The 15,226-nt window shown below is 37.9% G+C and overlaps 2 protein-coding genes across 15 annotated transcripts in view; one reads left to right on the top strand and one right to left on the bottom strand.

The window, feature by feature from the left end:
• Positions 1-15,226, bottom strand: part of LOC128856993 (ecotropic viral integration site 5 ortholog) — a 121,074-nt gene that overhangs the window by 56,080 nt on the left and 49,768 nt on the right. Inside the window, exon 1 of one of the 14 annotated variants that reach the window (XM_054092482.1) lies at positions 5,627-5,836. The exons of the other annotated variants lie outside the window; for them this stretch is intronic. The gene's annotated coding sequence lies outside the window, so the exon portion shown is untranslated. Of the gene's footprint in view, positions 1-5,626; positions 5,837-15,226 lie in introns of those variants that run through there. 14 annotated transcript variants of the gene reach the window in all.
• On the top strand, positions 69-3,108 carry LOC128856994 (sphingosine kinase 1). Its single transcript, XM_054092492.1, has 3 exons — positions 69-246; positions 313-584; positions 667-3,108. Exon 3 carries the CDS (start codon positions 865-867, stop codon positions 2,866-2,868), a length of 2,004 nt encoding a protein of 667 aa, XP_053948467.1. The 5' UTR covers positions 69-246; positions 313-584; positions 667-864; the 3' UTR covers positions 2,869-3,108.

Raw genomic sequence — 15,226 nt, 5'->3', positions numbered from 1 at the left:
GACAAACAAAAACTTAATAACAAAAATGACGAGCTTTATATTAGAGCGAAGCATTGGACAAGCCGCACGTTGGGAAAAGCACACTCCGCAGTACCGAAAATATTCCCGTAAGAGATCAACCCAAGACGCGAGCGCAAGCTGGCTAATGCATATACCGTACAACAGACGCACCAGGAAGTAATGGAGTGAAATGGAATAGGAAAAAAAAGAATAAATGAATAAAAAAAAAAACTCGAAAGAGTAATGGTAAACGAAAAAAATGGTGCAAACACATAAAAAAATTGATATATAAATAATAGAAGACCATTACAGAGAGCAGCTAATCAAGGTAACAACAAAAAACAACGGTGAAACACCGCTAGTGAACTCTTTGTGGCCAAACAGCTACATGCATATTTGTATGTACGAGCACATCAGCAGTCCGCCAACAAAGCAAATAGCAATCAAACTCTTATCGAACTTCAATGCGCCGGAGTAGATAAATAACTCGCATTTACCATACGCTAAGACACACGCACACACGTACATACTTACATACAACTGTTTTATGCGATAAGATTTTGAAAAATAATATCAAAAATGTCGTAAGTATGCTGTAATAAAAGTACAAAAAAAAATATTTAATTGTACCCTCCTCTACTTTCAACAAATAACCTTTCAACGCAGGTGTTAGTATGAAATGGAAATCGGTGACTCGCGGTGCTCCAATCAAGCGACAAAGGTGTGCAAAGTGCAAAAAGTGCTACCCAACGTTGAACATTTGGCTTAATTGAATACCCTGCAATTCGAGCAAATTGTCCCACTTCGAACGAAGCACCAAACTAAAGGCAAAGCTAACTCATTCCCACCAGACACCTGCCACATATGCAAAAACAAAAAGTATCCTGCAACCTGTGCTCTTCCTTTATTATGGATCCATGTCAGAATTTACCACTCGCTTCACCGGAGACTAGGCATGTGTACGACGATACCGCCGCCGGCGTTGTTGGACGCTCTATAACACCAACGTCCAGCGTAGCGAAAATTTCGCCCAGCGGCTTAATCGAGTTGTCTGAACATTTCTACATCAACAATAGCAAGCAGAAAGATCCCATTAAGGTCGAGGTGATTTTAAATTGTGACGGCATTTTTTTGCGACGCGAAACTGGTGAACAAAATGAAATCAGCGAACAGCGCATTTGCATGGCGGATATAATTGGCAGTAGCTGTGGGCCGCGTTTAAAGAAATCGCATCGCGCAAGCTTAGCCTCTTGTCGGCGCATAAACGAAGATTCGGAAGTTGAGAATGCAACACAGAAGGATACTAGCGCCTACTTGCACATTTATGCGTACATAAAGAACGAGAAGGGCGCGATGCGTCGCGAGCGCACCGTACGCATTCTACGCTTTCGCTCATTCGAAACGTACGAGGAAAACCTGAAGGTGGCTGAACGTTGGCATCATGCCATACGCATCAATCAGGCAGCCGCCAAGAATCGCTTGGGTGAGAAGCAAATACTAATTTTTCTAAATCCTAAATCCGGCAAGGGTAAGGGACGAGAGATGTTCCACAAACAGGTGGCACCCGTACTGAAGGAGGCCGATATGCCGTACGAGTTGCATGTCACCGCTCACAGCAACTATGCACGCGAGTTCGTGCGTAAACACAACGATTTGTTGCGTTGCTACAGCGCCATATTGGTGGCATCGGGCGATGGACTGTTCTACGAAGTGCTCAATGGCATAATGGTGCGCGAGGATTGGCGTGCGATTACACGTGCATTACCGCTCGGTATTATACCGTGCGGTTCGGGTAATGGGCTGGCGCGTAGCATTGCCTATCTCTATAATGAACCGTATGAACCGAAACCGATTTTGTATGCAACGCTGACGTGTGTACGTGGCCAAATTGCGCCGATGGATATTGTACGCATCGATACGGGCAAAGAGGGTAAATCTAGTGAGCTGTATTCATTCCTATCCGTCGGTTGGGGTTTCATAGCCGACATTGATATCGAGAGTGAACCGTTGCGTTCGATTGGCGCCACGCGCTTCACCTTCTGGTCCATACGCCGGCTGATCGGTCTGCGCACCTATACGGGCAAGCTATCGTATCTGCGTTGTGATAAAAAAGGTAGGCGTAGAACTGTAGGAAATCTAGTTGCTACGGCATCCCATGAGGAACGTCCCCTACCACCGGAGGTACAAGAATTCCATGACATACCAAACCCACCGGAAGGCGCAAAAGAAGACGATTTTCAACCAGTTGCCAATACTGATGAGGCAGATGAGGAGTTTGGTGAAGCCATTTCACTGGATCATGTGAGCACCCATTCCTACGCCGACAGTTGGCATTCAGCTACCTCGCAGCGCACTGCATACTTTTCTCTGCCCGACCAAAGTTTACGTTCACGTCGCAGTGTACTAAGCCGCCTTGAAACGATCAATTTGGAATATGAAAGTCGCCGACCACCGTCCACAATACCAGCACTCGATCAACCAGTGCCCACCGACACTTGGCATACCGAAGAAGGTGAATATGTTATGGTTCATGCCGCCTACACGACCCACATCTCCTCCGACTGCTTCTTCGCTCCAAGCTCACGTCTCAATGATGGCATCATCTACTTGGTCATAATACGTGCTGGCGTAGGTCGTTCACAGCTAGCGCATTTTCTAATGGGCTTGAGTTCGGGCACGCACCTGCCAGAGCAACCTAATCGGTATATTGAAATTGTGCCGGTACGTGCGTTTCGCATTGAACCAAACTCTGACAAAGAAGGTATTATAACAGTGGATGGCGAACGCGTGGACTATGGACCGATACAAGGCGAGATAATGTCGGGTATCATCAATGTCATGGTGCCCAACGCAAATCCCATTGATTAGTGCACTAATATTGGCCATGCATAGTTGCTATTGTACTATTGTAGATATATTTGTATATTTATTGCTGCTTTACATGCCAGCCGTCTGTATGTGACAGACGCACCGCCTCTTTAGTTCTATAAAATATTAAGTATTCTATTGTAATTGTTTTGCTTTTATGTATATATATAAAGGAAGTATGTGCATGTATGTATGTGTGTAAATATTTAATAAAGGCATACATCCCCATTTGCATTCAAATTTTTGTAGACTTTTCGGCCTGGTTCAGTGACTGTTTAGCAGCTGAGCGAGCAAACCAAATGAGATTTATTATGATTGAAATTATTTAGATTAGATTAATCTCCACCATGGCCAAGTACTGGGGCTTTTTACCGATAATGCGAATTATTATATCAGTGCAAATGGTAATGTTTTATTAGTGCCTTTGGTATTTGTTTACGAATAACGAATTGTTTACAAATGTACAGAGGTGGTCACAATAATAGTCTAAAGTTTTTTTTTAATTTTTTTATAGAAATATAGCTTATACTACAAAAAAAAAACAATAAATCTCATTGTGAAAAAAATTCAGGTGTAATCAAGATCAAACCGTAGGTAGGTAGGTAGGGTGGCTGTCGCAACGACACACTTAAACCTTTCGCAAGACCATTGTGTTACCACTGGAACTTATCCTTACCCTATGGGTTCCTTTTGAAACCATCCGGTAGCTTTAATAAACGAGCAGAGCTTCGTTAGTTTTAGATGCGCTATGTCCGCTAAATCAATTAAAAATGCCATGTCAAGAGTGCGGAGCCTCCTTGTCGTTAAGCTTTCACACTCACATACAAGGTGCCTGACTGTTTCCTTTTCTTCTGTATTAAGACAGCTTCTACAGAAATCGAAGCACGGGAGTCCTAACCTCCTAGCGTGGCTGCCTATTAAACAATGACCAATTAATACCCCTATCATTTCTCTTATAGCTTCTCTGTTAAATCTTAACAAGATTTTCGATCGACCGCTGTTTCATTTCGGCCATGTCTGTATGCTTAGTTCGCATGTTGTGAGGTTTTGCCAACTTGTATTTACCTTTCTTAAGGGTTTCCCTATATATAAGTAATTTACAAATGGCTATAGGCAAAGGTATTGGCGTCTTATTCGGTTGGAGATCGAGCGTTGTACCAAGTTCATCTGCCTTGCAATTCCCTGTTATATTCCTGTGGCCTAGCACCCAAATAAGGTGCACTTTGTAGCACTTAGATACATCATTTAGAAGTTTAACAGATTCTAAGACTGTTTTTGACGAGTGTCTTTTAAATTCAAGCGCTTTTATTGCTGCTTGATTGTCCGAGTACAATGAAGACTTCATTTGTGCACGTTTTTATTACCGCCAGTTCCTCTTTTATGGCAGTGACTTCCGCCTGAAATACACTGCAATGATCATGATTGGATTACTTCAATGATTGGCTAACTTCGAGTTTATCGCAGTAAGCCTCTCCACCTATTCTGTTGTCTAGTTTTGAGCCATCTGTATAGATGTTCAGACCGTTAGGCCGTGGTTTCGTTGGTAGTGAATTCTACTCGAATTTTATGAATGATACAACGCAGTGAAACACATTTAAAATATGTCGGTGCGTGACTACACCGAAGTATTTCGAATCTCCGGGCAAGAAAATAGTCCAAAACACCCTACGAAGTTGCCAAGAAATTGATTCGTTTCAAACCGGGTTGAGGTCATGGGTTGGCCGACTTAGTCACCTGTCCTAAATGCCATTGAAAATCCATTATTTCGAGCCGCTCGGGACAAAAGGGTTAAGTAACAAAAACGGCCGCCGTAGCCGAATGGGTTGGTGGGTGACTACCATTCGGAGTTCATAGAGAACGTAGGTTCGAATCTCGGTGAAGGATCAAAATGAAGAAAACGTTTTTTCTAATAATGGTCGCCTCTCGGCAGGCAATGGCAAACCTCCGAGTGTATGTCTGCCTTGAAAACGCTCCTCACCAAAAATATCTGTCATTCAAATTCGGCTTCAAACTGTGGAAGACTCATTTTTGGAACAAAGTCAAGACGCACACCACAAATAGTAGGAGGAGCTCGGCCAAACCCGTCACAAAAGTGCACTCGCCATGTATTTATTTATTTTTTACCACAGTTTGACAGAGTGAAAGACATCTCAGCAGTAGTTCGGAAATGTATGCTTGAATTCACAATAGAAACAGGCACCATGCGAGTTGACTATTTCAAAACGCATAACTATTGAACTCCATCTGGTATCGCTATCGATCGAAGCGGTCTATGCGTGACTGCACGTCAACCAGTTCAAGCTAACCTAACCTAGTAATGCCTGCTAGAGCTTCCGCATTCAGCTTTGACCCGCCTGTATGCTATTTCAAATAGCTGCAGTCAAGAGGGAAATTTCGAAATTTAAAAATTAATTAAAACTTTCTTAATCATTTATCGCAGAAACCTGAGCTGCCAGCAAAATAAAAGAGACAAACTTGATTGAGAGTTCATTATCAGCTTGAAAAACTGCATAAAACCATATTGTTGTCAAGTTATGCGCGAGAGCGCGCTACAGCTAACCTTCAAAAAAGAGAAAAAAGACACATTCAAAACAGCAGAAGCCGAAGCATAAACTTGCGTTATAATTATCATTAATGTAAGCAATTTTCTTCATTTTTATTTAAGTTATAACGTGAAGAAAAAATTTCTTAACTTGCACAGCGTCTTTATATTTTATTACAATTAGGTTAAAAATTCATTATTTGTTGTTATACATACATACATACATCCACACACACACATATGAGCATCACTGAACCGGTTGGCGAGTAGATAAGCGCGAATAGAAAAGAAAATCAAGGCACTAACAAATGATGCAAAAGTTATTAAAAGCCATTCATCTGCGGTCGTTCAAGTTGCTAATGCAAGTGAAAAATCAAAAACGTATTTGGCCAGCTAGCGTGCCAACTAAAATATCTGAAATAACTAAAGCACAACTAAACTAAATTCATTGCCTTAACGGAAGAACGGCAAATTGGAAAGAGAGAGCGCGCCGCCGACTAGAATGGCTGCGACAATGTCTGTGCATATTTCCAGTCTGATTCATTCATAAACAACAGACATGAGGCGGTAGTGAGTTGATCATAATTTGCGATAGGCGGTGGTATTCACGCTTCAAACGTTGCCTTCTTATCATTCGCCAGTCAATATTTTTTGGTGTACACTTAGTTTTTGTATTTTTATTATTTACCGAAATGAATGCGCAAAGATATTTTTTATTTTAATTTTCTATTATTTATATTAATTATTTCAACAGCAGGGTGAAGAGAACATGGAAACGCGAAAATAGCTACCAATCGGCTGTTCTCGAACATCATTCGCCAAACGGGCACACAATTAAAAAATCGGCAAATATTAGTTAAAAAGTAATGAAGCTGGTGTGAATACCCCTGACGCATTTACAGTAGCCGACATAACTATGAATACCCCTTGAAGAAATATTTTGTTATGGAAATAAGTCCGTAAGCTGCTCCTCGAATTTAAGATTGTACACATTATTTTTCTAGCAAACCAGCGCCGTTAAAAATGTGCCGTTATCTTTTCACATGGCAGAACAATTTTCACTAATTGCGTCTCAGTTGCTTTTCGGATTCGACAAAAGTGTGCATACCACTAAAATATCCGCGAGTGATGTCCTTCGTTTTAAATATTTCCCAAATTCGTAGTGAAAAGGTAATGGAAACAATCTTTTGGTGTTTATTTTACCTTGAATTTTACAACAAATATACTTTTAGCATATTGTAATGCCCAATTCGAAGGAAATAAGCATTGATTTAAGAAAACTAATTGTTCAGGACCACAAAAATGGAACGGGGTATGGTAAAATTGCTACAAAAATATAATAGATGCAAGTCAACAATCCAGAGAGTTATAAAAAGTTAAACAAAAAATGGCGGCTTCGCGAGTGCTCCAAGAACAGGTCGGCCAAGGATAACCGATTCTCGCGATGACACGCAAATAGTAAGGGAAATTAAGAAAGAGCCGACAACTTCTGCAAGGTTTATTAAAGAAAGTCTTCAAATTAATGTAGGCGAGCGAACAATTCAGCGGAGAATTCGTGAAGAGGGGTTTTCTAGTCATTACAAGATCAGGAAACCTTTCATCAGCAATAAAAACATGAAAGCCCGACTAGCATTTGCCAAAAAGTACTTCAATATGCCATTGAGTTTCTGGGAGAGGGTTATATGAAGCGATGAGAGTAAGTTTGAGTTTAAAAATACAAAAGGAAGAGAAAAAGTGTGGCGAAAAAGTAATGAGAGGCTCCAATCAAAGTGCGTGCAAAGCATAATTAAGTTTGGCGGGGGAAGTGTGCTTATCTGGGGCTGTTTTTCCTATAGCGGTATATCAGATATGGTACATATTGAAGGAAAAATGACTGGGGAGTCCTACGTCAATATGCTAAGCACATTCCTAGAGCCCTCGGCTCGAAGAATGGGTCTTGGACACAATTTCATCTATCAACAAGACAACGACCCCAAACATACCAGTCGCGTAGCAAAGGAATACTTTAGACAAAACTCAATAGAGCTTTTAGAATGGCCCGCTCAAAGCCCCGACTTAAATCCTATCGAGCACTTATGGCAATATTTAGACGAAAAAATCGATCGATCAAGTTGCCGCTCAAAGAGAGCAGAATTTTTTCAGAAACTGCAAGAGACCTGGAATAAAATACCTGAAGAGCTTCTTAAGAGATTAGTTCACAGTATGCCACGCCGCCTTTTGGCTGTAATTAACGCAAAAGGTGGCAACACCAAGTATTGACTCATTTGCATAACGTTATTACTCTTACTATTACTAGTAGGGTAGGTACAAGGGTACGCAAATTTTGTCGCTACAAATTTCTGGGCATTTATAAAAAAAAATTTGAAAATAATATTTTGTTTTTGGAATTGAAATATTTTGATTTTTGTTTTTATAATGTTACTATATTATAAATAAATTAATAAGATAATCGGAATTTGAATGATATAATAGAAAAAAGTATTTGTGTTTGAATTTTCCCTTAGGTAGGGTAGGCATAGTTATGTCGGCCACTGTATGTCTGTATACATATGTAGACATAGGTGGAGCTGCAGACGGGAAGGGTTTGGGAGGTTACGACCACATCGATGTTTCGAAATATTTATAAATGTAATCTGAAAAATTGTTTTTTATATTTTCGAAGTAGTAATAAAATTTAACACTACCCAATTAGACTATTTGATTAAAATGTTTATTCATTTATATAGGTATATATATTTTTTTTGTTTGTTACTTAACCCATTTGTCCCGAGCGGCGCGAAATAATGATTTTTCAATCGAGACTTTCAATGGTTTCAGGTCAGGTGACTAAGTCGGCCAGCCCATGGCCTCAACCCCGTTTGAAACGAACCAATTTTTTGGCAACTTCGTGGTGTATTTTGGATTATTTCCTTGCATATATAGTCTGTCTAGTAGAAGCGGAAGGGCAAGGAGGGAATTTTTTGTCCCACAGTCGGAAAATCAGCCTGCACAACAAAATATTCGGTAACGGACAGAGGCTGATCGACTTCGCCGGAGCGTCAAACATGGTAGCCTGCAGCACCTGATTCCAGCATAAAAAAATACACCAAGCTACGTGGCTGTCTCCTGATCGAAACGCGCGAAACGACGATCTGACGACTGACATCCAGAGCGTGCTTGAATTATGAAGAGAGAACACTTCTCAAACCTGCTAAATAGTGACAACTGCACCGGTCACAGAAAATGTGAAGATCCCGATACTCCAATCGTTGATGACGGGACTGTTGTTGCGCTACCGCACCATGACGAGATAAGAATAACGACAATGCGGGTAAAGAACAACAAAGCTGCGGGAGGCGACCTTCAAACATGGCGGCGGAGAGCTGGTAAAGTGCATGCATGAGCTTCTATGCAAAATATGAAAGGATGAAGGCAGGAAACATGCCTGCCGAGTGGAACTTAAGTGTTCTCTGCCCAATCCATAAGAAGGGCGATCCTGCAATCTGTGCCAACTATCGCGGGGTTAGTCTTCTAAATATCGCCCAAAAGGTTCTAGCGAGCGTATTGTGAGAAAGGCTGAAGCCCACCATCAACCAACTGATTGGACCTTATCAGTGTGGTTTTAGACCTGGAAAATCCAGCATAGATCAGATATTCACAATACGCCAAGTCTTGGAAAAGAAACATGAAGCGAGAATCGACATACACCATTTTTTGCCGATTTGAAAGCTGAATTCAGCAGCAAGAAAAGATCGCGATATCTGAGTTTGCTATCCCGCAAAACTATTGCGGCTATGCAAAATGACGCTGCTCAATACCAGCAGTGCCGTCACCATTAGGAAGGACATCTCGGATCCGTTTGATACTAAATGGCTGCCATTCGGCTACGACGGAAATGTCATGTACTACTTAAAAATATTTATCATTAAGAGGGAGATTTTCTTATACAGGGACGAAGGGGTTAAGGTGTAGTCAGACATACCCATGAAAGTGCTTAACTCATTTTGCTGGCATCCGAAAAACTATTTTCAACTTTCTGATTATGTATTTCGAAAAGGGAACTTGCATATACTAACTCGAGTTAACTTAAAACCACTCAATTTATGCAGGGATTGGATTTTCTTAATTAAAACAAAAGAATTTTTTTTATCAATGCTGCCAACACCTATAAAAATGTGGAACTTGATTGGGATACCGAGTCGGCCAACACAAGAAAACACATTTAATGCATCATTTAGTACGCATCTAAAAAGTGTGCCCTTCTCCATAAGTTTCTGTAGACACCACTGGGCCTACATAATACACACACCCATATGTAGACACGTTCGTATGAGTACTAAAGTATTTAAATAAAAACAAATAATACTCAATGAAGGCAGTAAAACACAATACTTGCAGAGCAGCAACACTCATAAAAACATACAAATGCAGGCGCACAAGTGGAAAGGAAAATCGAGATCGCGTGCAGTATTGGCATTTTGGCGCAACCCAATCGGAAAAGCAGCCAAAGTAAATGAATGTTTAAATGAGGCGCGATGATTCACACAACATTAAACTGAGTTAGTGTTTCTGCGTTAGAAACGAGTTTATAGCTGCCTTAGCAAGACTACTCTGGGTATTGGCAACCGAAATTTGGCTAACAACAAATTAAAATTCAGGTGAACGGCAACAAAGAACTAACTAAAACAAGCCATGCAGAAAGAATAAATGTGCAAGCATATTTTTTTAATTAAATTAAATACTTTATAAATCATCATTTTTTATTTATTATTATTAGTTTATTTCATGGCTTCCTTTTAGCACAAATTGCACTCCAAAAGTTGTAAAAGGTGTCCGCTTATGAGAAAAACGGTGTAAAAAAAGTTAATAATATGTTATGAGAGGGTTAACGTGTCATGGAACGGTTGTCCGCTCAAGAGAATCAAATTTGAAAAAATTCAAAGGGATTTGTGGTAAGTACTGAATAAAGAGTCGGCTTGCGGGGGGTGTCCGCTAAGAGAGGTGTCTGTAAGGAGAGAGTATACTGTACTAGTAAAGTACTCATTGAAATATATAATATTTATTAGGATTTTGATGGATGATGTTACGAGTGTTACCAATGCGCTCAAATACGATGATAACAACATTCGGTAATAAAATTTTGGCAAAAAACAAATAAAATATAATATTATATTTAGAAGTTGGAAAAATTGTATTACTAAACAAAAAAAACATTATTAATAAAAAAACCTTAAAAAAAATTATTAAAAAAAAAGAATCTTTTTTAAAAAGAAATGATTAATATAAAAACTTTCGTACAAAAAATAAATGATTACAAAAACAAAAATTAAAAAAATTTATAAAAAAAAATTAAATAAAGAAACATTATTAATAATAAAAAAATTATAGAAAACATTATTAATAAACTTTTCAATAAAAAGAAATTAATAACATAAAACATTTTATAAACAAATTTTTATAAAAAAAATTTGTATAAAAAAAAATTATTATATTATTAAATTATATATATTATATATTATATATATAATTAAATATTACTAATCAAAAACACATTAATAATAAAAAAACATTAAAAAAAATTACTAAAAAAAAGAATCTTTATTAAAAAAAAATTATTAATAAAAAAACGTTTGTACAAAAAATAAATTATTATAAAAACAAAAATTATGAATAAAAAAAGTATTAAAAAAAAAATTATATATTTAAATATAAATTTATATATAATATATTAATACATAAAAAATTAATAAAAAAAAATAAATAAAAAAAAAAAATAAAAAAACATTATTAATAAAAATAAATAAATTAATAACAAAAAACATTTTATAAATAAATTTTTATACAAAAAGTTTGTATAAAAAAAAGTTATTAATAAAACACACTTTTGTACAAAAAATAAATTATTAATAACAAACATCTATATATAAAAAGAAGATACATTTCCTTGGTAATCTTATAACTCAAGAACTGCCGAACCGATTGACACGAAAATTTTAGAGTTCTTTTCTATCTTCGAGGAGGTGGTTTGTGTGAAGTTTGATTGAAATCGGTGCAGCCGTTCCTGAGTTATGACATTTTATGTGATCACAAAGTGAAGAAGATCGTGTTCGACGAAATTTAGTGGAAACACAACGACACAGACGGAGAAATCAGTCGGTTAATAGTGAAGCACCAAGAAACCGTCGTGGGCGTACGTCCGGACCGCGCGTCTTTCAATTACGATGCCACCATTGATTACAGCATGCATGCCTACATTGGCCAAATGAATATAGAATGTATACATTGCAAAGCAATTAAATTCAGAAACTAAACGCCTGGTATGTGCTGTGCTGGTGGGAAAGTCAAATTGCCGGTGCTAGAACTTCCGGCAGAGCCTTTGCATTCATTGGTTTTTGGCAATTCACCAACGTCGAAGCATTTCCTCTTAAACATTAAAAAATACAATTCATGCTTTCAAATGACATCTTTTGGAGCTACAAATATTATAAGAGATGGATTTATGCCGACGTTTAAGGTTATTACTTCGTTTGGAATAAACAATATCATATTTTATTTATGTGCCGTCCCTGTGTTCGATGTTTTTAAAAATTCAGATCCGTTATCTACATATATTTCTCGAACTTTACAGATTCAAGGTCAAATATACCATAGAGCTGGGTCTTTGCTACTATTCCCAGATGGTGACCATCAATTTTTGCAAATATATTTTATTGGTGATGAGAATCGTGAATTAGATCAGCGCTGTGCAATTTCGACGAATACGAGAAGATCAATCGTGAATGAATTGCAAACAATGTTCCATCAACACGATGAATTGGTGAAATTGTTCAAAGTGGCACTCGATCTGATGCCCACCGATGACCACAAAATAATAATAAAAGCCGATAAAACACCAATTCAATATAAAAAAACATTTTATGTATGGTGGTGCGAAGCCCACTGGGTGATGCTAGTTTTTTTATAAAAAAAAAGAATTAATGGACTATGAATAAGTTCGTGCGGTTTTTTTTCGAAATTTGAAACTTTATTGACGTAAAATGGTTACAAATTTAATATTCAAAATATTGCCCATCGCTTACTACTACTTTTTCCCATCTTTCTGGCAATTCACGGATTCCCTTTGTGAAAAATTCGGTCGGTTTTGCCGCAATCCACGAATCGATCCATTTTTTGACTTCATCGTAATTACGGAAGTGCTGGTCAGCCAGGCCATGTTGCATCGATCGGAAGAGATAGTAATCGGATGGCGCAAGGTCTGGACTATACGGCGGGTGGGGTAGGACATCCCATTTGAGCGTTTCTAAGTATGTTTTGACCACTTGTGCAACATGTGGCCGAGCATTGTCATGTTGCAAAATAACTTTGTCGTGTCTATCGGCGTATTGCGGCCGTTTTTCTCGCAGTGCTCGGCTCAAACGCATCAATTGTCGTCGGTAGACATCCCCCGTAATCGTTTCATTCGGTTTCAGTAGCTCATAATACACAACACCCAGCTGGTCCCACCAGATACACAGCATAACCTTCAGGCCATGAATATTCTGCGCCGACGTCGATGTTGAAGCATGGCCAGGGTATCCATACGTTGCCCGACGTTTTGGATTGTCGTAATGGACCCACTTTTCATCGCCAGTCACAATTCGATGCAAAAAACCCTTTCTTTTGTGCCGTTGAAGCAGTTGTTCGCATGCCATAAAACGGCGTTCAACGTCTCTTGGCTTCAATTCATACGGCACCCAATGGCCTACCTTTCGGATCATTCCCATGGCTTTTAAACGTTTGGAAATGGTTGATTGATCAACTCCCAAAGTTTTTGCAACCTCTTCTTGCGTTTGAGCCGGATCTTGATCGAGCAATTCCTCCAATTCGGTATCCATGAACTTTGGCGGCGCACCCTCGCGTTCTTCGTCTTCCAAGCCAAAATCACCACTTTTAAAGCGTGCAAACCACTTCTGGCACGTTCGCTCAGATAGAGCATGCTCACCATAAACTTCCACCAAGATACGATGACTTTCGGCTGCTTTTTTCTTCATATTAAAATAATGAAGAAGAATTCCCCGCAAAAACACATTATTTGGCACGAAATTCGACATTTTCAAGTGTGGTAAAAATATTGTTGTTTACGCTTCAAATAAAAAACTTATACTGACGTTTGTGCCTTACGACAGTAGCTCTCCAATGAATGTTTGGAAATGTGGATCGATGGAATAATAATCAAGTTACGCCATCTGTTGTAAAACCGCACGAACTTATTCATAGTCCTATTATTATAATGAAGAAAGTATTAAAAAATCTATAAAAAAATAAAATGATTAATAAAATAAAGTTTAATAAAATAAATTTAATAAAACAACATTATTAGTAAAAGAAAAAATGTATAAAAAAAAATTATTACTAAACTTTTGTACCTATAAAAAGAAATTAATAATAAAAACCATTTTATAAAAAAAAAAAAAAATCTATATCTATATCTATCTATATCTATATCTATATCTATATCTATATCTATATTCTATATATCTATATATAAAAAGAAGTTACATTCCCTTGGTAATCTTATAACTCAAGAACCGCCGAACCGATTGACACGAAAATTTTAGAGTTCTTTCCTATCTTTGAGGATGTGGTTTGTGTGAAGTTTGATTGAAATCGGTGCAGCCGTTCCTGAGTTATGACATTTTATGTGATCACAAAGTGAAGAAGATTGTGTTCGACGAAATTAAGTGGAAACACAACGACACAGACGGAGAAATCAGTCGGTTAATAGTGAAGCACCAAGAAACCGTCGTGGGCGTACGTCCGTTTATGATATACGTCAAATGGACCGCGTGTCTTTCAATTACGATGCCACCATTGATTACAGCATGCATGCCTACATTGGCCAAATGAATATAGAATGTATACATTGCAAAGCAATTAAATTCAGAAACTAAACGCCTGGTATGTGCTGTGCTGGTGGGAAAGTCAAATTGCCGGTGCTAGAGCTTCCGCCAGAACCTTTGCATTCATTGGTTGTTGGCGATTCGAAGCATTTCCTCTTAAACGTCGAAGCATTTCCTCTTAAACATTAAAAAATACAATTCATGCTTTCAAATGACATCTTTTGGAGCTACAAATATTATAAGAGATGAATTTATGCCGACGTTTAAGGTTATTACTTCGTTTGGAATAAACAATATCATATTTAATTTATGTGCCGTCCCTCTGTTCGATGTTTTTAAAAATTCAGATCCGTTATCTACATATATTTCTCGAACTTTACAGATTCAAGAGCTGGGTCTTTGCTACTATTCCCAGATGGTGACCATCAATTTTTGCAAATATATTTTATTGGTGATGAGAATCGTGAATTAGATCAGCGCTGTGCAATTTCGACGAATACGAGAAGATCAATCGTGAATGAATTGCAAACAATGTTCCATCAACACAATGAATTGGTGAAATTGTTCAAAGTGGCACTCGATCTGATGCCCACCGATGACCACAAAATAATAAAAGCCGATAAAACACCAATTGGGGAGCACGCCAGACGATTCAATATAAAAAAACATTTTATGAATGGTGGTGCGAAGCCCACTGGGGAATGCTAGTTATAAATAAAAACACGATTAATAAACCAAAATATTAAAAAATAAAATTATGAATGAAAAAAGTATTCAGAAAAAAAATTTAATAAAACAAAATATTAATAAAAAACATCAAAAAAATGTGTAATGAATGGTTTATAAAAAGATGCAGCCAGCAGATATCGATGGGATTTCTTCGAAAGTTTATTGCCACCTGTGGTGTACCTCAGTAAAGTATTTGAAGACCTTTGTTATTTTGGCTTTTGTTTATTAA

Source organism: Anastrepha ludens, chromosome 3, assembly GCF_028408465.1.
Source record: "Anastrepha ludens isolate Willacy chromosome 3, idAnaLude1.1, whole genome shotgun sequence".
NCBI lineage: Eukaryota > Metazoa > Arthropoda > Insecta > Diptera > Tephritidae > Anastrepha > Anastrepha ludens.
Note: the sequence above shows the minus strand (reverse complement) of the source record. Positions and strands in the feature narration are given on the sequence as shown.

What these genes read in the sequence shown, in the direction of transcription:
- LOC128856994 (XM_054092492.1), top strand. Translation starts at nt 865, where the DNA reads ATGCAAAAACAAAAAGTATCCTGCAACCTGTGCTCTTCCTTTATTATG.